The sequence below is a fragment of the Dama dama genome, chromosome 24 (genome assembly GCF_033118175.1).
Source record: "Dama dama isolate Ldn47 chromosome 24, ASM3311817v1, whole genome shotgun sequence".
NCBI lineage: Eukaryota > Metazoa > Chordata > Mammalia > Artiodactyla > Cervidae > Dama > Dama dama.
Genome location: NC_083704.1, coordinates 47,592,501 through 47,618,436, shown reverse-complemented (window position 1 = coordinate 47,618,436; position 25,936 = coordinate 47,592,501). Strand labels below are relative to the sequence as shown.

The following is a 25,936-nucleotide window of genomic DNA, read 5'->3' as shown; positions in this document are numbered from 1 at the left end:
TTCGAATAGTTCCAACAGAGACGTTATGGCCGGTCAAACCTAAAACTTGGTGTTCAGTTGCTAGGTTGTGTCTGATTCTTTGCAACCCCATGGATGGTACCACACCAGGCTCCTCTGTCCTCTACTGTTTCCTGGAGTTTGCTGAAATTCATGTCCATTGACTCAGTGATGCTATCTCACCATCTCATCCTCTGCCACCCTCCTCCTCCTTTTGTCTTCAACCTTTCCCAGCATCAGGGTCTTTTCCAGTGAATCAGCTCTTCGCGTCAGGTGGCCAAAGTGTTGGAGTTTCAGCTTCAACATCAGTCCTTCCAATGAACACTCAGGACTGATTTTCTTTAGGATTAACTGGTTGGATCTCCTTGCCATCCAAGGGACTTGTCCAACACCACAGTTCAAAAGCATCAATTCTTTGGCACTCAGCCTTCTTTATGGTTCAACTCTCACATCCGTACATGACTACTGGGAAAACCATAGCTTTGACTATATGGATCTTTGTTGGCACAGTGATATCTGTTTTTTAATATGCTGTCTAGGTTTGTCATAGCTTTTCTTCCAAGGAACAAGCATCTCTGGCCTTTTAACAGGAAAAGTTTTCAGGTTCCCTACTATAGACCCAGGGGAACAACAGAAGCTGTCCAGGCTGAAAGAAACATAAATGGCTGTATCTATGGCCTGAGAGGATAACTAGGGTGTTGGTAGGTGGGCCATGTTGGTGAGGACACCCATTCATAGTGACCTCCAAGTGTCCCCATGAGAGACAAAATGAGGCCTTGCCCTGGCAGATACAGTTCCACTGATCTGTGGTCCATTTAACAAAACGTCCGTCACTGAAGTCCTCTAACTTCTGGTTCTGAAAATTATTAATTGGAGCCAGGATTCTTGCTTTAGTGTGTCTTAGACTCCTGTGACTCTCTGAAGACTGCATTTTTTCTTTATGCATCAGATAATATACATGGGGTTACAAAGGAAACCAGCTATGTTGAAATACAGTTGCCAGAAATAAATTTTGGACCTAGTAATAAATGCACATCTGTATTGAAATGTTTAGTAACAAAATCTAGGAGCAAGTCTAATGGCTGTCATAATTTGGACATAGTGTTGAGTACAGAGGATATTTTGAGATATTGCTGACACTGTAATATGATGGGAACAGACTGATTTCATTGGTGGCAAAACCACAGGTGCTTCTAATAATACACCTGTGTTTTATGGTCTACATTCATATAGAAAAGACTTGCTACATTGTAGTCAGAGGTTACTGAACACAAAGATTAAACATTTTTTCCTATTCTAGTTCATGACCTTCTCCCGCCCCAACCCCAGCTACCCCACCTTCCCCTGCAAGAGCCCTTGACTTAGGCCATCAGTCATGGGAAGTTAGAGGCCAGTTGAGGATGGTGGCTTATCTTGCTAAATGTCTTGGACACTTAACTTCATTCTAGTTCCACTTCTCTCTCGTTTGTGAGAGAATATTTTTTTACTTTTTTGGCTGCACTGGGTCTTCGTTACTCTGTGCTGGCTTTCTCTAATTGGGATGAGCAGGGACTTCTCTTCGTTGCGCTGTGCAAGCTTCTCTCGTTGCAGAGCACAGGTTCTAGGTGCTTGGGCTTCATGGGCTCTAGAGCGTGGACTCAGTAGTTGTGGCTCACGGACTTAGCTGCTCCACGGCATGTAGGATCTTCCCGGATCTAGGATCGAACCTCTGTCTCCTGAACTGGCAGGGGGATTCTTTACCACTGAACCACCTGGGAAGTCTGGGATATTCTTGATATATATCATGAAGCGTGATGCCAAAGGGAAAGGGAATGTGTCAGAGGAGACTGAACCTTGAACAACAGTGACTAAGAAAGAGCCACGGAGTGAACGGTGGGAGAGGAGGGCATTCCCTGCGGAGGGACAGCCTGTGCAAAGACCTGGAAGGATGTGCAAGGTGGCTGCTGGCCCAGCCGCTGGGGCAGGGAGGAGGACGTATGGAGGCGTGGGGTGAGGGCTAGTGGGGAGCCAGGCAGGGACCTGCTGCAAGGGGCCTGAGACCTTGCAGAGGAATTTGGACTGTGTCCAGAGTTGCTAGGATGTTTTGAGAATTTTGGCCCTGAGCCCATCTTATCAACTATAATAAAACACACCCGTCTCTCACTTTGCAAAAACAATATATTTATGTGTAATGTTGTATAGTAATTTGAAACGTAAAAGAAAATAGTTTTACTTCTGCTTATATCTGTGCTGTGTTATATTATTTGGCTATGAATACTTCTCTATGTTGCTACTGACTGATGTTTCAGCAGTCATGATACATATTTGGGGATTCTTGGGATATGAGAAAACTAACCTATAACTCATTTTCAAAATGTAGTGAAATTTAGGACTACCCTGGCAGTCCAGTGGTTAAGACTCCATGCTTCCACTGGTGTGGATTTGATCCTTGGTCGGAGGACTAATATCCCACATGTTTTGTGATGTGGCCAAAAAATTTGGGGAAAAATGTGTAATGAAATTTCTGTGAATGCCAAAGTTAACAATTGCTAAAGAATATATAATGTTATATTCAGGAATTTAATAAAACATTTATTAATTTCAATTTCTTTTGCTTTTCTTATTTTGGAGTACCAATTCCCTCAATCTGCCTGTTACCAGCTTTCAAATTGTAGATCCCTGACAAGGAGCTGTGCCTGAGGGCCGTGAGGCAGCCCTGGTAGGGTCAGTGGGAAGATTTGGGTAGAGTTTTGATATGTGGGCTTAGATCAAGTAGCCAGTGAAGTGGGCCTGATATTAGCTGATGGATGGTGAGCTGGGGATGCATTCAGAGGTGGCCAGCAGTATTGGAGGAGAGAGGGGATTTGGTGAGGGAGGGTTGTTAAGGGGATCCAGTCGGGCTTGATAATTGGCTGTGTAGTAGATTTGTTGATTACTGGTTGTCTGGTCAGATTGGCTGGTGAAGATCTCGGGTGGCCTCAGCCTGTGATGGTTTGAAGCAGGGCTTGGGTTCCCAGCCAGACTGAGGCTAGGTCATGGTGGTGAAAACACCAGATCCTGTCTACTTGGTCAATGGTCAGTGACAAGGGCCCTGGCCTTCGACTTTGCAGAAAAGAATTTCCACAAAGACGGAAAGCAGTGAAGCAAAGCATTTATTAAGAGGAAAAAAAATACAGTGTGTGTGGATAGACACGTGGGCAGATTCAGAGGGAGAGTCCCTGAGCTGTGCCCTTGTAGTGGTCTGAATTAATTTATGGGGTATTTCTTCCGGTTTCTTTTGGCCAGTCATTTTTATTTGCTTGGTTCACAGTCCATGTTTGGGATATCTCAGGACCCTCCCACATGTGTGCAGTTATCTCTTAGCCAAGACGGATTTTACTGAACAGGCTTCTGGGTAGAATGTTCCTTGACATAACTCCCCTTTGGCCTCCCAGGAGCCTTTCTGCACATGTGTGGTCAGGGAGGTCTCCTGACTTCAAGAACGAGAAATATGTGGTCTGGGTTGGGCCCAGCCTTCTCCCTTAATTGTCCTGCTCTTCTTATCTTGGAGTTTTGGGCAATAGGGAATGAATCTCCAATTGCTTTATCCTGTGGGGTGGGGATGGGGGGGGGGGGTCATCTGTCTCCTGCCTCAAATCCCCACTGAGGGACGTAAACCCCCAAAAATCTTTTTTGGGAAGATGAAGGGTGAAAGGTCTGACTTTTGACTTCTTCAAGCTTGTAGACCATACCTAGTTGAGGTCACAGAGCTCTTGACCTATCTCACTAAAGGGCCCCAGGGCGACTTCTGCAGCTGAGTCAGAATCTGCTGTGGGGAGTGGTTGTAGTGCTTGGGTCAGTGGGTTGTTGACTGGTTGGTTTAATGATGAGTGGGTGGTTGTTGCTTGGGTAGAAGATACCTTCTTTTTCCTAAAAAAGATAGAAAAGAAGATACCTTCTTTTTCCTGGCATCCTACTGAGTGCCAGGATCACATTGATGCTGCAGACAGAGTTGGGTTCTGACCCTAGGACGCTTTATTACAGTTGGGTAAACCTCAGATTTGGATCCTGAACTACACAGAGTGGATTTAATTAGCACCCACACTGTGTGGCTATTTGCTGTTATTATGCTTATGAGTATTTCATTCCTCGGTAGCAACTAGGAATGCTACTTGGGTTTGGTTCAATTATTTCACAAATATCTTTGTTAACTTTTCCTTAAGTTCTCCCAACTCCCCTGTATAGAACATTGAGAGCTAAGTGGAATTTGGGTGGAGGTTCTGGCGATTTCCCCAGATCACATAATTTAATATTCCTCTTGCTCACATCAGGATGACAGCCCCCACCGCACCCCCCATTTCTCCCAGTCCAAATTGCTGGGTTCAGTCTCTGACGCTTCATGCTTAACAATGCATTGTCTGAAGGATTTTGACATTAGAAGCTCTGAGGCAAACACAGGCAGAAGGAGTCTGGCTTGTCTCTGTTTAAGAATTAGTATTCAAAAAAAAAAAAAGAATTAGTTTGCACAGATCAGTAAGATGTTTCTTAGTGTGGTTTTTAAGTGAGTGGGTTTTGGCCAGAATTTCATAAACACTGTGGTTAAGGAGTGTGCTCCCCTTTGACACTATCAATGAGAACCGACCTTTTGAGACCTTGCCTTTATCTGTGAAACTGGTGGCTTCCAAGTCACAAGATTCTAGTTTCTTAATTACTGCCACCACAACAGTTGTAGATTAAAGACAGCCTTTTTAACTTATTTCCTGTTTTCTTTTTGTGTCTCTTGTCTGTCTCCTTCACCCCCCACCTACCAGTTTCTTAAAACATAATTTCCTAGCCTATGGGAGGATTTAGGAGAAGTATTTATAGAGATCTGTAGGCAGTTTAATGTAGACTTTCCAAAATATCTTCTGGAGACTAATAGTGTCCTTTAGGATAGTATTTAAAAAGTTATCTAGTCACATAAAGTTGGGAAAATACTGAGTGACATCTTAGTGTTCTCTTGAAGATTATCCAGGTACATTTGGCTATTAAAGGCTCTGAGAAGTCCTGCTGCAGTTTAAAATTGTTCAGTTCCATATGTCTTCAGCTTATTTGACCACAGAAAGCTTTTTGTCTTAGAAAACCGGTTAGTGTCTAGTGCACTCATTTCTAAGTTGTGGTGCTTGTGGTACTCAAGATGTTTTCAGGTGTTATGCAACTTACATTTAAAGTTGTAACAGTTATGTGCCTATTTCCACAGGTAGTTTAAACAAAAAAACAACTAGTGCATCATCCACTCCTTCTTTCATTCATTTGACTAAAGAGAAAAAGTTTGTGTAAGAGGGGGTGGGGGAAAGACAAGTAAATGGCCCAGAAAAACATCTACTTCTGCTTCATGGACTACATTAAAGCCTTTGATTGTGTGGATAACAACAAACTGGAAAATTCTGAAAGAGATGGGACTACCAGACTGCCTTACCTGCCTCCTGAGAAGTCTGTATGCAGGTCAAGAAGCAACAGTTAGAACCTGACATGGAACAACAGACTGGTTCCAAATTGGGAAAGGAGTATGTCAAGGCTGTATATTGTCACCCTGCTTATTTAACTTATATGCAGAGTACATCATGTGAAATGCCAGGCTGGATGAAGCACAAGCTGGAATCATGATTGCTGGGAGAAATATCAATAGCCTCAGATATACAGATGATAGCACCCTTATGGCAGGAAGCAAAGAGAAACTAAATAACCTCTTGATGGAAGTGAAAGAGGAGAGTGTAAAAGTTGGCTTAAAACTCAGCATTCAAAAAACGAAGATCATGGCATCCAGTCACATCATTTCATGGCAAATAAATGGGGAAACAATGGAAACAGTGACAGACTTTATTTTCCTGGGCTCCAAAATCACTGCAGATGGTGACTGCAGCCATGAAATGAAAAGACTTGCTTCTTGGAAGAAAAGCTATGACCAACCTAGACAGCATGTTAAAAAGCAGAGACATTACTTTGCCAACAAAGGTCCATCTAGTGAAAGCTGTGGTTTTTCCAGTAGTCATGTATGGATGTAAGAGTTGGACCATAAAGAAAGCTGCACACTAAAGAATTGATGCTTTTGAACTGTGGTGTTGGAGAAGACTCTTGAGAGTCCCTTGGACAGCAAGGAGATCAAACCAGTCCATCATAAAGGAAATCAGTCCTGAATATTCACTGGAAGGAGTGATGCTGAAGCTCCAATACTTTGGCCACTTGATGCAAAGAACTGACTCACTGGAAAAGACCCAGATGCTGGGAAAGATTAAAGGCGGGAGGAGAAGGGGACAACAGAGGATGAGATGGTTGCATGGCATCACCGACTCCATGGACATGAGTTTGAGCAAGCTCTGGGAGTTGGTGACGGACAGGGAAGCATGGCATGCTGCAGTCCATGGGGTTGTAAATAGTCGGATGTGACTGAACTGAACTGAAAATGACCCAGGTGGTCAGAAGACAGAGCCAGGTTTCTGAATATGACTTGTGGGACAGATATGCCTCAGAGCCAAGTACAGGCAGAGCTGGTGTTCTTGCTAAGGCAGGAAGCAGATTCTGACCCAAGAGTGGGACTCTTTAGATGAAGAACTGGTGATGAAGACATTTGACAGTAGGATGTGTGTCTCTAGCAACGGCGGCAGCTGCAGTTGGGTGATGTTTTGGGTATTTAATGTGTCACTCACTGGCCCTGCACTCGGACTCTGTGCCTCAGGAATGTTAGGATGTGTTCCCATTTTAGCAGCAAAGTCGACCTGCTATGTGCTCAGTCTGTTTATCTTACTGCCATGGCCATTTATCATGGGACAGAGGTCAGGGGCCCGGCGGTAAATCTCTTTTAGGAGGATGATGTAAGCCCTCAGCATTTATTTCCTCCTTGACTTTTGCCAGTTTTGAAAGCCTTTGCGATACCATCATGGCCGTGTCTGGGTCCCCTTCTCCGTGGCCCCAGGCTTGTCTCCAGACGGAACGATCAGTGCAGACACTGGAGTTCAGATCCCCTCCTCCACTTACGGGCTACGTGACTCTGGACATGACTTGTCGTCTTACCGGTTTTTGCATCTGGAAAATGGGGCTAACAGTGATACTTCCTAAAGCAGTAATGAGAAGCCAGTGGGAGGGATTGCTCTGCGCTGGACCCCAGGTCTTCATGTATAACTGAGAGGCTGGGCCTCTGCATCATGGGAAGGACACTCTCAGGCAACAGGGATGTGAAGGGAGCAGGAAGGTGGCTGGTTGTTTTTTTTTTTTTTTGGTTAGCTTGAAAGACATGCCCAGAGGCACCCAGATGTCTCCATCTCTGTGCAATGTAATCCTCAACATCTTCCACTCCTCCGGCAAGCTATTTGGAAGTGGCCAAAGGCCACCTCCTGAGGCATGGAGCTTGCTTGTCTGGGATAGGTGTACCTAGCTGAGGAATGGGAAGGCAATTGGATGGCCAACTGTGAGAAAATGAGCAGAGGAAGTCACCACAAGGACAGCCTTGCAAGCCTGAAAAGCCTCCTGTATTCATTTGGTGATTGGTATCATTGCCTGTGGTAAAGATCAAGGGTGTTGTGAAAAGATGAGAAACTGGCTCCCTCCTGCTTCCCTCACCCCTGTCCCCTGCTTCTCTACTCAGATGCAATGGCAATGTTGGTGGGAAATATCTCTTCTAGAGCAGTTTTATAAATATATGAACCCAATTATGTCATTTCCCCTGGTTAGCCACCCCTTTACTCCATTTCCAACCTGTCATACCCATGGCTTTCATCATTGGATAAAACCTGTCAATTTCCCCACATCAATGCCTATAGATCCCAACAAGCAACTTTGTCCAAATGAAGCGCTCCTTAACGTTTGCATTACTATGCTGCTTTCTTCTGCGGAATGTTTGTCAAAATTTATTATAAAAGTGGAGGGGAATTTAGGGGAGAATGGATATACATATTTGTATGGCCGAGTCCCTTCGTTGTTCACTGAAAACTATCACAACATTCTTAATCATCTACATCCCAATACAAAATAAGTTAAAAAAAGAACACAAAAAAAAGAGTAAGGTTTAAATTAAAAAAAAAAAATTCAAACAACATAGGAACATGTAACAACAACAGAAAAGAAAGCCCATCTTTGCCATCACCCTGAGTCTTTTTCCCAGGGAGAGCCAGTGAGCACTGTTTGTTGTGCAGGCTTCCAGATCTTTCTGCTCAGACGCAGAGTCATGCCTTGTCAAAAACAGGATTGCATGAACTAAGCTTTTCTACACATTGCCCTGTTCCCTTAATATATCATGGAGGCCCATCTCTGCTGGAACACACGTATCTTTCTCATTCTTTTCACAGAGGCCTGTTATTCTCCTGCACGAGAATGTTCTATAACCTTTATTTAACCATTTATTCTTGGGAAGGCATTTAAATTGTTTTCAGTCTCTGCTCTCCCCCGTCCCACCCGCATTTTATTATAGTTATAAACTGCTTTAATGGTTAAAGGTCACTTCAATGACCAGACCTCCTCTTTCCCCCACTAGGAAAAGAAATCACGTTAGGGAACCTCGCTGAATACGTTGCACCTCCAATTGAATTTTTTGACCTTGCTTTTAATTTTCTGTCAGCAGTGGCCCAGTCTGGCCTCTGCAGACTTCTTAGGAATCTGCTGGAGGAGTCGGGGTGGCCTGCAGATTTTAGCAAACTGCCAGTTCATTCAGCAGCTCGCTGAGCAAAGAACATCTTGATTCTATCAGGCTTAATCCTGGGTCCCTGATGGGCTGGCTTTTGTGGTTGTTAGCAGATGGAATGCTGCGTTGGAAGGCGGAGTTCTGGGGTATTGGGCTCTGAGCGGTCTTGAACCAGAATTGAATGGCAGTGAATCGTCCCCCGCGCTCACGGGACGTGGGGAAGTCCCCACACTCGTGTGTGTTTACAGTGACAAAGTGGTAGTTGTCATAGCCCTTGCTGAAGTGGCGGAACCCTCATCGGTCAGACTGCTACCTGCTTTACTACGATATCTCACAGCTGTTTGATGAGAAATGAGACGAGAGTCCAGTTATGACGCTCATATTACAGATGAAGAGGCAGCAGGGTCGAACTGTCCTAGTCCCACGGCCAGCGCGTGGCTGCGCCTGGGAGGCGGACCAGGCTCATCCCTGGCCTCTGGGTTACTTGGCCGCCAGTTATTTCAGCAAGTGAGCTCCCCTTTGTTTCAGTAGGTTCAGCCCTGCCCCCCACGCCCATGTTTTTTACACGGTGGAGGGGGAGATGCTGGTGGTGTGGAATTAATTTACAGGAAGGAGCCCCATATCTGGGCTGAGACAGCTCTGTTGTGATTGGGTGGCATGTGTATCCACGGGCTCATGTAATTGTGGGTTGAAGGTCCAAATTCAAGGGGAACAAATCCCAGCCTTCAACAGAGCTGAAGACGCGATACAGAAAATGGCAATATAGGTATCTGTCTCTTGAGAACTTCCTCTCCTCCAACTTCATCTTCTTTCTGTTGGTAATGGTGAGAGCCAGCAGTCATAAATTATTTGGAATTTCCCTCAGCTTGGTTCCCATTCAAGACTTTAAATTGGGAGTTTTGTTCCTTTTATGACTTCACAATCTTTGGGCAGGCTGCCATTTCTATAACTGGTTCATATGAGTTGTAACATGAGGTGAGGTATGGGGGAAAAATGCAAACTGATTTCTCCCTTTTCAAAGTGAGGAAGTCACCTTGGTCTGATTTTTGTAACAAGCCTCAGCTTTTACAAGTTTGCAGTAGAAGAATGAATCCCTATCCTATTTATCATCGTTATTATTTTTTAGCTTTTATTCTTAATTGTAAAAGGAATAAAGAACCCTCAGGGGACATGGCCTAGCATGAGACACAAAAGGCAAAAAATTATGTGCGTTTGTTTGTTTTTCTTTTCTTTTTCTTTTTTCGCCTTAAAAGGTCTTCAGTGTCTTGCCTTGGAGTGGGGAGGTAATGCTGGTTTTCATTATAATGATGCTGTATCTTTTTGTGAAATATTTTAAAGGCAATCTAACTTATTTTCTTATTTTAAAGTGTAATTTGCATTTGGCACAGGGCCTGACACCCAGTAGGCAGTTAGGAAGTTATTTGTTGGCTGCAAGAATAAATGAGTAAAGGGAGCTTTTCAAGAATGCGTCCTAATTTCTGTTTTCCAGGGAAAATGCAGGTTAATCTATTGGTTTGGGTCCACAAGAGCAGAGCTGAGTCATCTCCCTTCTAACTCAGTTTCCCTGCCGAGCAGCTGTTCTGCATGGAGGACTTGCCAGATGAAGGGCCAGGGTGGGGATCTTTAGACTCTCCAGTCCCTAGGGTGCAGCTGAGGCTGAGGAGTCATGGTTGAGGCAAAGGGGACTAATGATCCCGCCCTGACTCCTGCTTGCACCTCCCAGGACTTGTGCTGTTTTCTGTGCTATTTACCACGTTCTTTTCCTAGAGCCTTAGCAGTTCAGGGGTGGCGGGAATGATGGGCCAGATCAGAAGGCCTGCTGCATTCCCCTCCCAAGCACAGCTGCTTGCTGGCCATGCTGCCCAGGGGTGGGTCGTATCCCTATGCACAGTCTCCCCATCTGTAGAATGAGAGTCATAACTGTGCTTGCCTCGTGAGAGCTCTCATGACATCATGTGTGTTCAGCAGAGTAGGGAGGATAAGAGTTTGGGCTCTGGGGAATTCCATAATTTTTTTTCTTGCTAAAATGATGCATAAATGCATTTTCATCAGTTAACATTACTATTACAGAAGACTTTAGAAAATATCTATATAGCTTGATGACTTTCTGCACTGAAAGAAATAGTTCTGCTTTATCCTCTTTCTCTTTAGAGTAGTATTGATAATAAAAATAAGCACTGGGTTTTGATATCTGAGAAGCATGTTGTAGTTCCTGAATGGGAAAGAAAAAAGAAATCCTTGATGGGATTTTTTTTTGTTTAATGCCAGCATGTCCTAGATCAGCTGCTGCTGCCGCTGCTAAGTCACTTCAGTCGTGTCCGACTCTGTGCGACCCCATAGACGGCAGCCCACCAGGCTCCGCCGTCCCTGGGATTCTCCTGGCAAGAACACTGGAGTGGGTTGCCATTGCCTTCCCCGCCTACACCAGCTATTCCCTGGTAACTCAGTAGGTAAAGAATCTTCCTGCAGTGCAGGAGACCCAGGTTCAATCCCTGGGTCAGGAAGATTCCCCTGGAGAAGGAAATGGCAAACCCCTCCGGTATCCTTGCCTGGAAAATCCCCTGGACAGAGGAGCCTGGTTGGCTGCAGTCCATGGGGTCACAAAGAGTTGGGTACGACTGAGCAACTCACAGTGTCAGTATCTGAATTAAAAAAAATAAAGAGTTCGGGCTCAGAGGCAGCAGAGAGAGCTGTGGTTAAATTTAGGCTCTCCTGTGTCATTTTTGGGAGATCCCTCTGTGAGCCTCTGCTTTCTCATCTGTAAGATGGGGTTAACTGCAGAAGCCATCCTGATGGATTGCTGTGAGGGTCGCATGAGGCCGTGCCTGTGGCCCAGAGGCGAGGTCTGCAGGCGAGGGCCGCTGTACTGTTTTGGCCGCTGTTGATGTCAGGACAGGACGCGTTCAGAAGTCTTTCTCAGGTCGCTCCTCCTGCCTGTACTCCTTTCCTTGCGGGCTTCCCTCTGGGCTCTGCACAGGATGAACAGTGACCAGCTGAGCTGGAGTTAAAGGTGCTGAGGGCCTCCATTCACAGCCCGCGTTTATTATTTCAGCTGGCCGTGTTCTCAGAGCTTTTGTGGCCGGAAGCTGTGAGAGAGGGTCAGACGCCTCCATGCTGAGGCCTCCAGAGCTCACGCTGGGGTTTACCCGCACCTCCCAGGGGCTGGACTCTGGGCTCCTTGACTCAGGGCTCAAGCTCAGAAATCCCTGTGGCCCTTCTCCTGCTGGCCACTCAGGAGAATTGTGAGGCAGCAGTGGAATGACTTAATGCAGGGACCTGAAGTTTTAGGGTCAAAAAGCTAGTTTAGATGCACTGCTTTGACCATTTTGGAGCATCTTTCCATTTTTCCTTCTTTCTTTCACCTTTCTAACAGGTTAGATTCCTTGTTCTAACTTTTCAGGGATTTTCTAATAGTAAATGGAAAGAGATTTACTATCTTCTAGGCACTTTACTATAAACCATCTTGTTTAGTTCAGTGTGACTTCATTACTGAATATAGAATAATCCTCAAAAGTGGTAACTTTTCAAAAATGTCATTGAAAAGAAAACCCACTGGGATAATGCAGATAGTTCCCCAACCAGGGATCAAACCTGGGCCCCCTGCAGTGGAAGCACAGAGTCCTAACCACTGCACCATCAGGGAATTCCCAGAAATGTAACTTTCAAATAAAAAGATACCTCTTAATCAGAAAGTAGGTATTTGGGATAAATTATGAAGCAATGCACTATCATAGTACCTAAGACCTGAAAGTCCACCCGAAACTGTGTACCAAAATAAAAATAAGATGTTTATGGAATACTGTAATTTGTTCTAATTATTCTCAGCAAAAATTGTCCAGCAAGTGAGAAAGAACAGAAGGAATAGCTGGCAAGTTAGAAAATTTGACGTCTAAAGTGACATGCAAGAAATGTTTTATGGACATATAGACGAAACCTCGAATCAGGGATTTTTGAGAAGGTTTACTCTATTCTGTTGCAAAGAAATCCTAGTCACCATTCCTCATGGCATGCCCAGGGCAGACGTTGCTAATCTGCACAGTAATCTGAGTCTCTGTATTCCTCGTGCCTTGTTCATGGCAGGATTCGTAATCCATTTCAGCAGTCTTTCTCACATCTAGATGGGGTCTCAGCACCTTTCTCAACTCAGTGAAAGATTTTCACCTCATGTGCCAACACCAATGACCACTCTTGGCCTACTGAATCTTCTCGTGAAAAATTCCTAGCATGAAAAGGCCTTCTGAATGAACTCTCTTAACTGAACTCTGACGCAGGGATGTGTAAAACGCGTTCATTCAAACAACCCCTTTGTCATCCTTGAGTAGTCCATGAGCAAGAAACAGAATCAAAAATCCAGCTGACCCCATGCCCTGATCCACCCTTATTTCATTGTGGTCTATAGTTTATCTTACTGACGTAAATGGGAATAGGCCCCTGTGACTTCAGGTCTTCAAAGCCCAGAGCATCCTCTTATTATAGTCAAACTGCTGTGACAAAGAGCTTTTTAGAAAAATACAGTGGATTTTTTTGGTCTTTAGGTTGGTGGGACACCCTATTCTGGGACCCAGGTTCCTTGCATCACCTGCCTGGCCTCTTTTAGGACAGGTCCCGTTCAGTGACTGTGATGCTGGGCTGGGAGGAGGCCCACCCGCTGCCCAAGGCTATGTGACTTGAGACAGAGTATATCAGACACAACTGAAGCATGTGAGCATGCACACAAGGCCTTGATGAGTTGTCCCCAAAAGCACATTAGAAGGAGGTTTCCTGAAACCCCTACCTGTCCTGGACCCCTTCAGCCACATGTCGTCTGCTTCTGACCTGGCAGCCAGCTGCACTGTGACTAGTGAATGCCTTGCTGTCCTTATAAGGGATGGTGTCCCCCCAGGCCTCTCCTCCTGGGTCCCCACTTCTGACACCCTGGCAATAGCCAGGAAAGAGGGTTGACATCGTGAAGGTAATAGGAGTATTGATGGTTGTGTGGGTCCACACAACTCTACTTGTAGAATAGAGAGAGGGGAAACAGCATCATCTCTCTGACCTGGTGGGGACTTGTCCATAAAGGAGGTATTTCTAAAATGGTGCTGAAGATTGCCCAAGAGTAGCTGGTTTCTATCTTCATAACTGCACCCGTTCCAGAATGCTGCTTACCAGGACTGGGGAACTGATGTGCTGAAAAGATGTGAAAGCATCCCATCCTAGAATTTGTAATAGCTTGAGTTTAATTCTCTAGCTTAAACCGCCCCCCCCCCCAAAAAAAACAAATATAAAAGCAATAACATTACCCTCACTTACATGTAACTCAGGCTAATTTGAAGTAGTTTCAGAAGGTATGTTCACAGAAGGTGTGTGTGGCTTGAGAGCTAGTGTTGTCTGGAGCCTTTTATGTGGGGACTGATTGGTTGAATTTGGGGAGGAGAAACTTGTGGCCAGTTGCCAACCTGATCTAAGCAGATTCTAGGAGATTGGGCGTTGCCTTCTTTTATTCCTGAAAGAGGCTCTCAGTAACTCAGAAGGTGGAATGCTGCCCAAAAGGCTTCCAGCTGACCTGGCTCTTTCCTCTTTTTACATCTCTGCTCCATGTTTACACTTGACATAAACATCACAGAGCACGTTCACGGCTGCAAATTCTGTAGTCAGCTGTGATGGTTACACATGGACACTGTGACGCTGTGTAGCCTTTCATTTTCAAGGCGCAGGGAGTCTCCTATTTCATGTGGGTGGGAATGCGGGAGGCCTTTTGGGCAAGTCGCCATCTTTTTATTGTTCCAAGAGCTCGGTGAAGCATTTGAACTCTCACCTGTCAAAATCGCTTTTGGCGTGAGGATCGCTCTCCCTCTAGCTTCTCAGAATAGCAGAACGAAAGTATCATTTATCCCAATGAGACCTTAATGGGGGCTTTCCCGTTTGAACACCCACCTTGAATTCATTGGAAACAGACGTTCTGGGCATTGTACGTTTCATAAATTTGACTCCGAGTTTTACTGGGTCATATTTCCCCCAAAATCGTTTTGAGAAAGACTCATGTCTCATTCCTTTAAACCAACATGTGTAAGCTGGGTAAAAATAGAGCAAACTGGTTTCATGTTTTGATTTATGGATGAAATCTGCAAGTTTGCATTTGAAAAGCATTTAGCACATCACTCAGGAAAGTTTGAGCTTTGCACGCTGATGCCCGTGGCTGGGTGACACTCTGACCTGTTCAGATTCTGCCTGCTGCAAGATCGGACCCCGCCCGGTACACCCGATTCCCTGATTAGCAATAAGTACGCATACTCTCTGCTTCTCTCCCCGCCGTTCCCCCCCCCCCACCCCCCACAAGACTGTTCTTTGCCCTTTAAGTTGAATAAAGGAAATGGGCATGGAAAATTGTTTGACCCGATTTTTTTCTTTTTCTTTTTTGCCATCCATAGGTAGTAACTCAGTAATCAATAGCACTTTAAAGACACACTTGTAACAGGGCATCTAATCCAAAAATCTCAGTTATGGTCAAGGACTGGCAGTTGGTCCAGCAGAATGAGTATGAGCATCCTTGGATGCTCGTATTCTGTGGAGGGCTCAGTGTTTCATGCAGGTCTCTGCTCCTTTATTGGCCACAGGACCTCAGAAGCAGAGCTGGCTTCGTGGTTGCACAGCCTGGGCATCTGTCCAGGGCCCCATACTCACGAGGGTTCTGTGCCTGATTTAATGCTCTGCTGTTGCTGTCTTGATATTCTTAATCCTTCTGGACAGAAGAATCCTGCATTTTCATTTGTCACTGGGTCCTGGAATTATGCGGACAGTCATGTGTAAACGCTAGTCGTACAGTTCATCACGTAGAAAATCCCTGGTACCTTAACTCTGAATGAGGATCACTTACATTCAATGTGTCTTACTGGCCAGTTCACGATAGTCTCTACTCTCTCATTTTCTGTGATCAAGTCTTGTTGTGACTGAATCTGTAACCATGAAATTACGTTTGATTTCTGTGGGTTTGGGTGTGGGGTTTTAAGAGGGTTTTTTTCCCCCCGCCTTTGTAAGAGGACATAACAATAAACAATCAGTTTGATTAAAAACAAGAAATCCCCACCCTTTCAGTTTTGAATGGCATGCCATTTACTCCTCCAGAGCATGTGAGTTTATTTTTCATGTGGTTGCAGCTGAGTTTCATTCAGTGGAGTTTGACGTGTGTTTAACCAACATTCAGGTGGCTTGCGGTCAGTGGGTGGGAAGGACAGGGCGTGGGGAGCTGCAAGATGAAGAAAGCTCAGTTACTCCCCATCCGGTGCTCACAGCCCTGGGGGTTGGAGGAGGCTGTGAGGGTAGAATGGTCCTTGCCATAAGAGGACCCTGGTGTGACCACACATAGGCTGGTGGGAATGAAGTGCGCTATCTGTTTTTAATAGATATGGCCCTTGAAAGATGACCCAGGGTTTATCCTGCTGGAGGTTAGGGTGAAGGTCCTTCCCAACAAAGGGGATACAGAACAGGTGGGGGTGTCAGGGGGTTCAAAGCAAGATGTGCTTCAGGAATGGGGAGTCTTTGAGCCTGGATTGTGGAGTGTGGTGGGTGATGGTGACGGGGGTGGAAAAGCAGGCTGGGTAGAGGTTATGTGGGTCTCTCAAGGTGCTGAATGTTTAAAGAGTTTAACTCCGGGCAGCAGAGACCATTGGTGAATTGGGAAGCACATAGGTACCTTGCCAGAAGGATGGTTCTGGGTTCTGTGAACAATGATGGAGTTTCATGGCTGTTGAGAAATCAGAGGGGAGGAGGGGCCCCATATTTTGGGTGACAGTGTAGAAAATTATTTGCCAAGAGGTAGGGAGGGAGGGAATTGTGGGAACTGCACCAGGGCTTTGAAGGAGAGTCCAAGAAGGTTCTGACATTCTCACTTTGGGGTCCTGGCAGAATGGGGGATTGCAACAGAAGTTGTTTGATGGGAAAAGGGTGTAGGAAATGGAGAGACAGACAGACAGATAGTTATCTTGGAGATAATGTTTGAATTTTGGTGGGTGTAGTTGGAGGTTGGAAAGAGGAGAGGGAAGCCAAGGGGAGTGGGAAGTAGAAACAGTTTCAGTGAGAGCTCCAGGAGGGGCCGGCCAGTGGCAGGGCATGTCCTGTTAAGCTGGGAAGTGACTAGAAAGAGGGCATGCCTTTGTCTAGTCACCTGTCCTCCTGGCAACACTTTGCTCAACTGCTAGTGACTTTCTTTTATGAATGACTAACTTGTCAGAGAAACAGAGATGAACATGATTGGTAACACCCAGTATTGGTGAGATTTGAGGGAAAATGGCCTCTGAAACCTGTAGATGGGTATGTAAACAGAAACGACTTTTTTTTTTTTTTAATTTATTTGTTTGCACCAAGTCTTAGTTCTGTTATGTGGTGTCTTTTTAGTTGAGGCTTGCGGAATCTAATTCCCTGACCGGGCATCAAACCTGGGCCCCTGTATTGAAAGAACGGAGTCTTAGCCACTGGACCACCAGAGAAGTTCCAGAAGTATCTTTTTGTAGGGAAGAGATATCTGTGACATTGTGATTAGTGAAAAGAAAGATTTTAAGACTGATCATGTAGTATAATACAAATTCAAGACAGCAAACACGCATATGTGTATACACAATCTGTTAGATGGTATACTGCCTAGTTAATAGGAATGCTGCCACCTCTTTTTATTGTCTATATTTCTGAAATGATTTCTTGAAATTTAAAAAAAAAAAAGATTTTTTTGTAATGGAAAATTTCAAATGCATGTGAAAATAGAAACAATGTGGGGGGTGGGGGCGGGCTTCCCTAGTGGTCTAATGGTTAAGAATCCACGTTTCCAGTACAGAGTGTGGTTTTTAATCCCTAGGCAGGAACTGAGATCCCTTCATCTGTGCGTCAAAAAAAACCAAAACAGTGATCAGAAGTAGAATAATGTGTTCTCATGTTTTCATGATCCACTGACACTGGTTAACAACATTTTGGAATCTTATCATCTCTGCACCTCAGGTATTTGGAAACTGATGCCAGCATTCCATCCTTTCACTCTTAAATAGCTCAGTGTGGGTCTCCAACAGTTGAGGTTTTTATTTACTTTGTTACAAAGACTGATTCGCACCTGTGTGACTAGAGGCTTGACCCCGACTGTGTTTCTCTGCTCAGACAGCAAAGCCATCGTGGATGGCAACCTGAAGCTCATCTTGGGCCTGGTGTGGACGCTCATCCTCCACTACTCCATCTCCATGCCCGTGTGGGAGGATGAAGGAGACGATGATGCCAAGAAGCAGACGCCAAAGCAGAGGCTGCTCGGGTGGATTCAGAACAAGATCCCCTATCTGCCCATCACCAACTTCAACCAGAACTGGCAAGACGGCAAAGCCCTGGGAGCCTTGGTAGATAGCTGTGCTCCAGGTAAGTGCCCATGGCTGCCCGAGCCATCTCTCCCAGAGTGGGGGGACTGTTGACCCCTACACCTCTTGGTTTTCAGTGGGAAAGCTAGGTTTGCTGTGACTGTTGTATTTGTCCTGGTTTTTAGCTGATTGCGAGGTATCTAAAGGAACTAAAAATGGCTTCACTTGCCTTCTGATGGAAAGTCTTACAAGACTTTCCATAGACTTGTTTGAGCATGGAGTTATTTACCCAAATTCTGAATGAAGACCTTCATGCTCTAGGCAGACCTTGGGTTTAGCTTCCAGACCCAAAGTCCTGCTTCTTCCCCCTCTTCCCACACTGGGTGCCTCGTTTCCCATTGGCTTCAACATGTGCCCTATTAGGTGGTTTGGCATGGAAATCTAAAAACATTTATTGAGTGGAAAGTACCCGTTTTTATCAACCACTGGGTTGACTATATATGGCTTTCTCCACCCTTTTCTTTCTGCCTTGCTGTGAAATAGTTCTTGGTCAGGATCCAGTTGGAGCCTTTTCCACCCTTGATGGGCTTCTCTTTTCTGAGTGGTTGAATGTACACCAACGTAGTAATTACCCTCACTGGAGGGTTTAGATTGATGGGTAGAGTTTGCTGTTACACTTTCAATAGAAAAAGCAGAGCCTGTGTTTATGTGCACCTCCAAAATTGTTTTTAATAAGAAATCTGCTCTAACAATCATATTTTCCATTTACTGATTGCTTTCTATATGCTGGGCACATTAGTATTAAGTAAGTTGGTAGTTCTCAATGTGCTCAACTAGCTGGTATCAACTGGAGAGAGGGAAGGAGGACTGGTCCCAGGCCCCAGTCTTCCTTGAGAGCCTGTAAGCTGTGCCATCCAGAAGTAACTAGAAGCTCAGCATTAGTTCATTTCCCAGTGCCCTCTTCCTTGCTTTCATGCAAAGACACATTTTGGGATGCCTCTTTCCAGTTTAAACCTGCGGATTTTTAGTCCAGTCCTGTAATTCTTGTGCTTACAAAAGATTTTGAGATCACTCTAGATTTAGATCTTTGAGTAAGTGAGTGTTTTAAGAATACAGAATGCTAGTCCAGTCTTTGTAGCTATATCCACAAAGATATATATATCTTTGTAGATATATATCCAGGCTTGGGATAGTGATATTATAACTTATAGTAAGAAATATATGTTTGGTCTTAGTCCCCTTTCCTGGCACAGAGCTCTTAAAACCCTTGAAATTTACCAAGTGGTGTCTTTCAACCATGCCTGAGTTTATTAACGAGGTAACTTTTGGAATGCCCTTAAGAATGGGGGCTGGGTGTTAGGGGAATCAACCAGTGATTAGAGGATTGGAACCTTTGCCCCCTGTCTCCTGACCTCCAAGAAGGGAAGAGGGGATAGAGGCTGAATTAGTTACTAATGTTAGGTGATGTGATCAGTGCATGTAATGAAGCTGCATAAAAATCCCTAAACTACAGGGTTTGGGAAGCTTCCAGTTGGTGAACATGTGGTCCTGGGAGGGTGGCATGCCTGAAAAGAGATGGAAGTTCCTTGCCCCTTCTCCCACCTTGCCCTATGCATCTCTTCCATTTTATAAGATCCTTTGTAATTAAAAAACCCCAGTAACCCAGTGAGTAAACTGTAAGCAAACTGTCCTGAGTTCTGTGAGCCACTCTAGGAAATGATCCAACCTGAGGAGGGGGTGGTAGGAATCTCCAATTTGTAGCTGGTTAGTCAGAAGCCCAACTCTGAATGAGCTCTGAAGTTAGGGGCCAGGGAATCTTGTGGAACTGAGCCCTTAACTTGTGGCTTTTGATGCTATTTTTAGGTAGATACTGTCAGAATTCAGTTAAATTATAGGACACTCAGCTGATGTCAACCCAACACATTTGGTCACCAGAGTAGAGAAATAGGAGTGTGATGTGTCAAAAAAATCTCACTTCCTAAAAGACACCAGGCCCAAATGGTTTTATAGGCTTTGTTTGTTTATTTAGACCACCCCATCAAAGAATGGATAACCTCTATCTGAATGCAAGAAGAACAACCTGAAGAAGTCTCAGCTCAGGCAGAGTGATTTCTACCCTGGCATAGTTATACCCATGATACATTTAGCCCAGAAAGCATACAGTTCACTGAGATTTTTGGAAGAAACTGTTCTCTCAAGAGACTGAGTGAGTTTAGTTTAGGCACCGAGTTGCTTCCACCTCTTGAGTTAGTTAACACCAACAGCATCTTTTGTGTGATGTTAATAGGTCTGTGCCCAGACTGGGAATCCTGGGATCCACGGAAGCCTGTGGATAACGCACGAGAAGCCATGCAGCAGGCAGACGACTGGCTCGGCGTCCCACAGGTACGGGTACAAGACGCACGTCCCACCGCGCTGTTTCCTCCGATGCCCTGTGAATGCCTTGTGGTTTTGCAGGCAGTCTGACCTCCTGAGTGGTCAGCTTTCAAGGAGCGCTGTCTGGGGCCCTCTTCCATCTTTCTCAGTTTATTCATTTTAATAGAGTCTCATTGACTTAGATACTTGTCTGTCTGTCTGCTCAGTCGTGTCCAATTCTTGGCGACTCCAGGGACTATAGCCGACCAGGCTCCTCTGTCCATGGAATTTTCCAGGCAAGAATACTGCAGTGGTTTGTCATTTCCTACTCCAGCCAATCTTTCCAACCCAGGGATCAAACCCACATCTCCTGCATCTCCTTCACTGGCAGGCAGATTCTTTACCACTGCACCACCTAGGTACTTGTAAATTCCCTAAAAATCTTTCTGTCACATGTGACAGATTTTCTAGTATATTTCTATTCCAAAGATCACAGAGGCCATGTTTGGAAGCCAGACTGCAAATCTTGACCTTAACTGTAAGAAATTACCAACATTTGACCATTTTTTAGCTGTGAAACATTTTAAAATCTAGTATCTTGGAGAAAGTCACTTAGAACTTTTAAAGAAATGTAAACCAGGGTAATCTGCCATTAACAGAAATTGTGGGAGAATTTGTATTGTCCATAATCCTAACACAGGCATATAACAAGGGAACTTAGAAATTGAATATGTCTTGGAGACCATCTGCCGTAGCCACGTTGCTTAGTTGAGGTCCAATCTTCTAAGCCCTTCCAAAGAGTTTAAATAGCATCTCCTGACATCATGACTCCCATGTTCAATGACTCGGTCAAGAAAAGTTATGGGTAGCCAGTGCCAGGCGATGTATGACCCCATTACAGACTCCGTTAAGGTCTTAAGTTGGTATTCGGAGCTGAGGTCAGTGTATTTGTATCAGGATCCCTTGGAAGGCAGAAAATCTTGCCTGTATTTCTTTGGTTTGGTTTTGGCATTATGTCTCTGCTCCAAGGCCCATTCCTTGGCTCTTCCACCTTCAGGAAGTGGTATGATTTGTTTTTCATCTCCCTTTAAACTGAAATCCATCTCCTTTTGGTGTTCTTGTGATGTTGGCAGTGTGTAAAATTGTTGAAGGAGCTGCCTAGAAGAAATGCCAAATCAATGCACATCCTACATTTTGCGGAATATATTGGAGGCAAGTGTACAAACCCAAATAGCTATCTTATTGCCGCAGGCTAATTATCAGAATATTTCCTGTTTGGTTTTTTTTTTTTTTTCTTTTACCATGGAGTGAGGGAAGATGGGCACATAATGTTGTTCATCTGAATTTGGTTGATCTGGTGCATGAGAGACTTCTGTTACTCCGAAGAGGTATGGCTTATTGGGTGCAGGAGAACTTTTTTTTGCTATTTAGGGCTGGATCAAGTGGTGGAACTGGGACTATGACACCTTCAGGGTGTCCACCTACTTAGAAAGGGTCTAATCTTGCTCCTAAGCTGAATGTCAGGAGAAAATTTCCCCTTTCCTATTTTTAAAACAGCTTTAAACGTATTGAGACGTGTCTTAGCTCAGGCTGTTAGAACAACGCCATTGACCAGGTGGCTTAAACAACAGACATTTATTTGTTTCTCAGTTCTGAAGGTTGGGAAGTCCAAGATAAAGGTGTGCCAAGAAGTTAGGTTCTTGGTGCAGGCTCTCTTCCCGGCTTGCACACAGCTGCAAGCTGACTCCTGGCTGTGTCCTCAGGTGGTGGTGAGAAACTGAGCCCATCTTTCTTCCTCTTCCTGTGAGGGCGCCAATCCCATCACGGGGGCTCCACCCTCACGGTCTCATCCAGACCTACTCACCTCCCGAAAGCCCCACTTCCTGTTACCTTCACACCCGGGGTTAGGACTTTCACATATGAATTAGGGGAGGGCACAAGCGTTCAGTCTGTTTCTTAGACCACACCTCTAATGTCATTGCATTATCTCATTTTTCTTTTATTTATTAAATTTTTTTTTTTAGTAGAAGCTGAGTAAATAGAAATGTATACACTAGATAAAAGAGCAAATATTTTGGTAATATGCTTTAATCCCGTGTGTTCTTGTTTCTTCTTCTTCCTTACTTGATAGAGATTAGTCTTTCTGGAAAGGAGAGTGGGTAGCCTTTTTTGTGGGGAGGTTTGAACCTCTGGAAATTACATACAGAATTGTCTGGAGAGGGTCCTTAGCTTCCAAAGGGAACAGTGACACCTCTAAAAGGTTTTTTTTAAAACAAAAAACAAAATAAAACTAATTTTGGCATGCGCAGTTTCACTTTATTGAGAGACTGACTCAATTTCTTTATACTTGTAGTGGTTGGTTTAAGAGATGCTTGCAAAAACTTCAGTAGTTGCAAAATGCTATGTTCTAGGTATTCATCTATCCTGTCATTATTCTAGGTCATCACTCCTGAAGAAATTATTCACCCGGATGTGGATGAGCACTCAGTGATGACTTACCTGTCCCAGTTCCCCAAAGCCAAGCTCAAGCCTGGAGCTCCCCTTAAACCCAAACTCAACCCCAAGAAAGCCAGGGCCTATGGCAGAGGTAAGCACTGGTCATGTTGGATTTGAGGCTTGTCCTCTGGTCTTGATTATTAATTTTTATTTGTGTGTTTAATTTAAATTTATTTATTTTTAATTGGAGGATGATTACTTTACAATATGGTGTTCGTCTCTGCCATATAGCAACATAAATCAGCCACTATGGTCTTGATTATTCAGGATCGAGAATGTGTAAGCTTAATATTTAAAGACATCCCAGGCCTCCTTTGTCAGATAGCTTGTTTTTTCTTCTTTACCTAAAGGTCCTTGTGTTTATTTTCATCCTTTTCTGTCTTGTGAATCTAGGCTTCCAGGAACAGTGCTGCTTTAATGTAATGGAGATGGATGACTTTGTACTTTGTGATTTGGATATGCAGTAACCCTGAGATAAAGGACCATTCTTTCCATTTTTCAGATGAGCAATCAGAGGCCCAGTCCACAAAGGAAAGGGGATGTTGGAGTGGAGGGAGAAGGTGAATGGGGAGGTCTCCCAGATTACCATGGTGGGATACAGCAGGAACCTGGGTCTTCTGACTGCTGATTCATTTCTCCTTTTGGTTATGCGAAAGCTGTGCAGGTTTTCAGATGCAGTGGGAGCTATTGTTAACCCCTGGCAGATACTTCCTTGCTAAGACATCCTGTTTATAATCTCCCAGCCAGCTGCCAGGAGTGTTCTGCTCAAAACGTTAGAGTAGGTCAGAGGCATTCTGAGGAATTTGGTTTTCTGGTTGGCACCTGACTTCAAGCCTGTAGCTTTTTTAAAGAGAACAGTTGCATTTCAGCCCAGTGTGGTTTCTGGTAAAAATTAGTACAACAGGATACAATTCTCTTTTCTGTGGTGAGGGGGAAGAGTACATTCTATTTTCATAATTGCAATTAGGATAACACACCCATAAAGTATTTCCCATGTTTTCCCAGATTTCCTATAATCTGCCTACTGCTCTTAACATTCTAATGAGTTCTCTTGCTCTGTGTATGTATGTGTGTGTGTGCATGTGTGTGATTGTTGAACAATTCAAAAATATATTGCAGGCATGGTAACATTTTGCTCCTCAGAACATCAGCAAACCTTTCCTAAGAATAGGACATCCTCCACACAAGAAAATAGGACAATAATTTCATAACAGCTCATATGCAGTTTATAATTAAATTTCTCTCTTATCCTACAGTTGTCTGTTTTACAGTTTTTCTTGTTTTACAAACCAAGATCTGATTAAGATTCACTTTCTACATTTGCTTTTTACTTTATCTGAAACTCTTAATCTAGAAAAATTTCCCCTAACTTTCTTTTCTTCTTCTTTTTTTTAAAGGCATTGACTGTCTAAAGGTGCACAGCACTTGTCTATCCACTCATTCCCTTTGAAGTTAGCAGTGCCCTACTTGGCATCAGCTTAGTCTTGAAATGACACACGACCAGGGCAGTGGTGCTGAGTGTGTGCTGTTCTCAGCCTCATTCTCGTCTTTTTCAGCATGGTTTAGACCACAGGACAGAGAGTTCTGGAACAGACCTACTTGCCATTTGAAGTCCTTTTGGCAATGAATGGGCTCTGTGCCATCATTTGTGTTATATCGAGATAGGGGACTTTGTTCAAAGCCATACCCACAGTGCAGTTGAGTGAGGGTTGGCATGTCCATGCATGCTTTAAAAGTGCTCTCTCTAAGCCATAGTCAAAGACACTGGCAGGAATAAGGAATCTGATTTGAAAGGTTATGCTTCCCTTAAAGGCAGAAAAGTTGCAAACAGCCAAATCTCTTTGTCAACAAAATTGGTCAAATGGATTGAATCTAATCAAGGCATAAAGTGCTTGTTTGCAATAAGCTTATCGCTGGTGTCCAGTTTCCCTGTTGTTAATGTGAAACGGTTTCCTTTCACAGTGCTGTTTTCTAGAAAATGACCTCTTGCTGCAGCTAAGGAATGTGGCTAGTCATTGCCGTTTCCTTCATTTGACTCTTTGTAAGTTTTATATACTTAGGGAGGAAACACACACACACATATATGCATATGTATGTATTTTTTGTATTTTTGAGCCATGGTATAATGCCTATAACATAACATTCACTAATTTAACTCTTTTTAGGTGCACCTAAGTCATTAAGTATATTCATATATTCACTGCGTTGTGAAGCCATCACCTCTATTCATCTCCAGAACTTTCGCATCTTCCCAAATTGAAACTCTGCACCCACTAAACGTAACTCTGCATCCCCACCTCCCCTGGCGAGTGCCATTCTACTTTCTGTTTCTATGTTGTTGTACAGTCGCTGAGCTGTGTCCAACTCTTTGTGACGCGGTGGACTGCAGCACAGCAGGCTTCCCTGTCCGTCACCATCTCCCCAAGTTTGCTCAGACTCATGTCCATCAAGTTGGTGATGCCATTCAAACATCTCATCCTCAGTCATCCCCTTCTCTTGGCCTCAGTCTGTTTCTGTGGATTTGCCTCTTCTAGGTACCTTGTAAGTGGACTCATATCGTATTGATATTTGTCCTTTTGGGTTTGGTTTACTATATGTAGCATAGGGTTTACAAGATTCATTCATATTGTTGCATGTATAAAAATTTTTCAAGCTGAATAATATTTTGTTGTCTGCATATTCCGCATTTTGTTTTTCCATTGTTCTGTCAGTGGGCATTCAGGTTTTTTGTTTTGTTTTTTTAATACCTTTTAGCTATTGTGAATAATGCTGCTGTGAGCATATGTATATAAGTATCTGAGTCCCTACTTTCAATTTTGGGGGGATATATGTAGAAGTGGAATTGCTGGATCATATGGTAATTCTGTGTTTAATTTTTTTTTTTAAGTAGAAAGATAGAATGGTCATTTTAGGGAGCAGGGCCACATGTGAGGCCACATGGGCAGCACCTTAGGTATTGCCTTGTCCTTGATGAAACAAAGGTTCTGCTGACAGAACCAAGACAGAGAGAATGTTTCATCTTCTAGTTTTGGTGTTGGTGTTGATCAAGTTGCAGTTACCAGCTGGTCAGTCACTGAGACCCATTAACTGAAGGGAGGGAAGGCTGGGGTGATGGAAGCCTGCAGCCACAAGCAGGTCTTTGTGACGGGCTCCCTGGTAGAGCTCAGCATGC

At 44.2% G+C, this 25,936-nt stretch overlaps 1 protein-coding gene and 1 non-coding gene across 6 annotated transcripts in view; one reads left to right on the top strand and one right to left on the bottom strand.

Annotated features, from left to right (window-relative positions):
- Positions 1 to 25,936, top strand: part of FLNB (filamin B) — a 136,573-nt gene that overhangs the window by 40,159 nt on the left and 70,478 nt on the right. For all 5 annotated transcript variants that reach the window (XM_061128270.1, XM_061128269.1, XM_061128268.1 and 2 more), the window contains exons 2-4: positions 17,726 to 17,974; positions 20,201 to 20,298; positions 22,708 to 22,855. In XM_061128270.1, the coding sequence (XP_060984253.1) occupies positions 17,726 to 17,974; positions 20,201 to 20,298; positions 22,708 to 22,855 (495 nt within the window). The remainder of the gene's footprint in view (positions 1 to 17,725; positions 17,975 to 20,200; positions 20,299 to 22,707; positions 22,856 to 25,936) is intronic.
- Positions 12,179 to 12,251, bottom strand: TRNAG-UCC (transfer RNA glycine (anticodon UCC)). The gene has a single exon. It is a non-coding gene; the product is annotated as a tRNA-Gly (tRNA).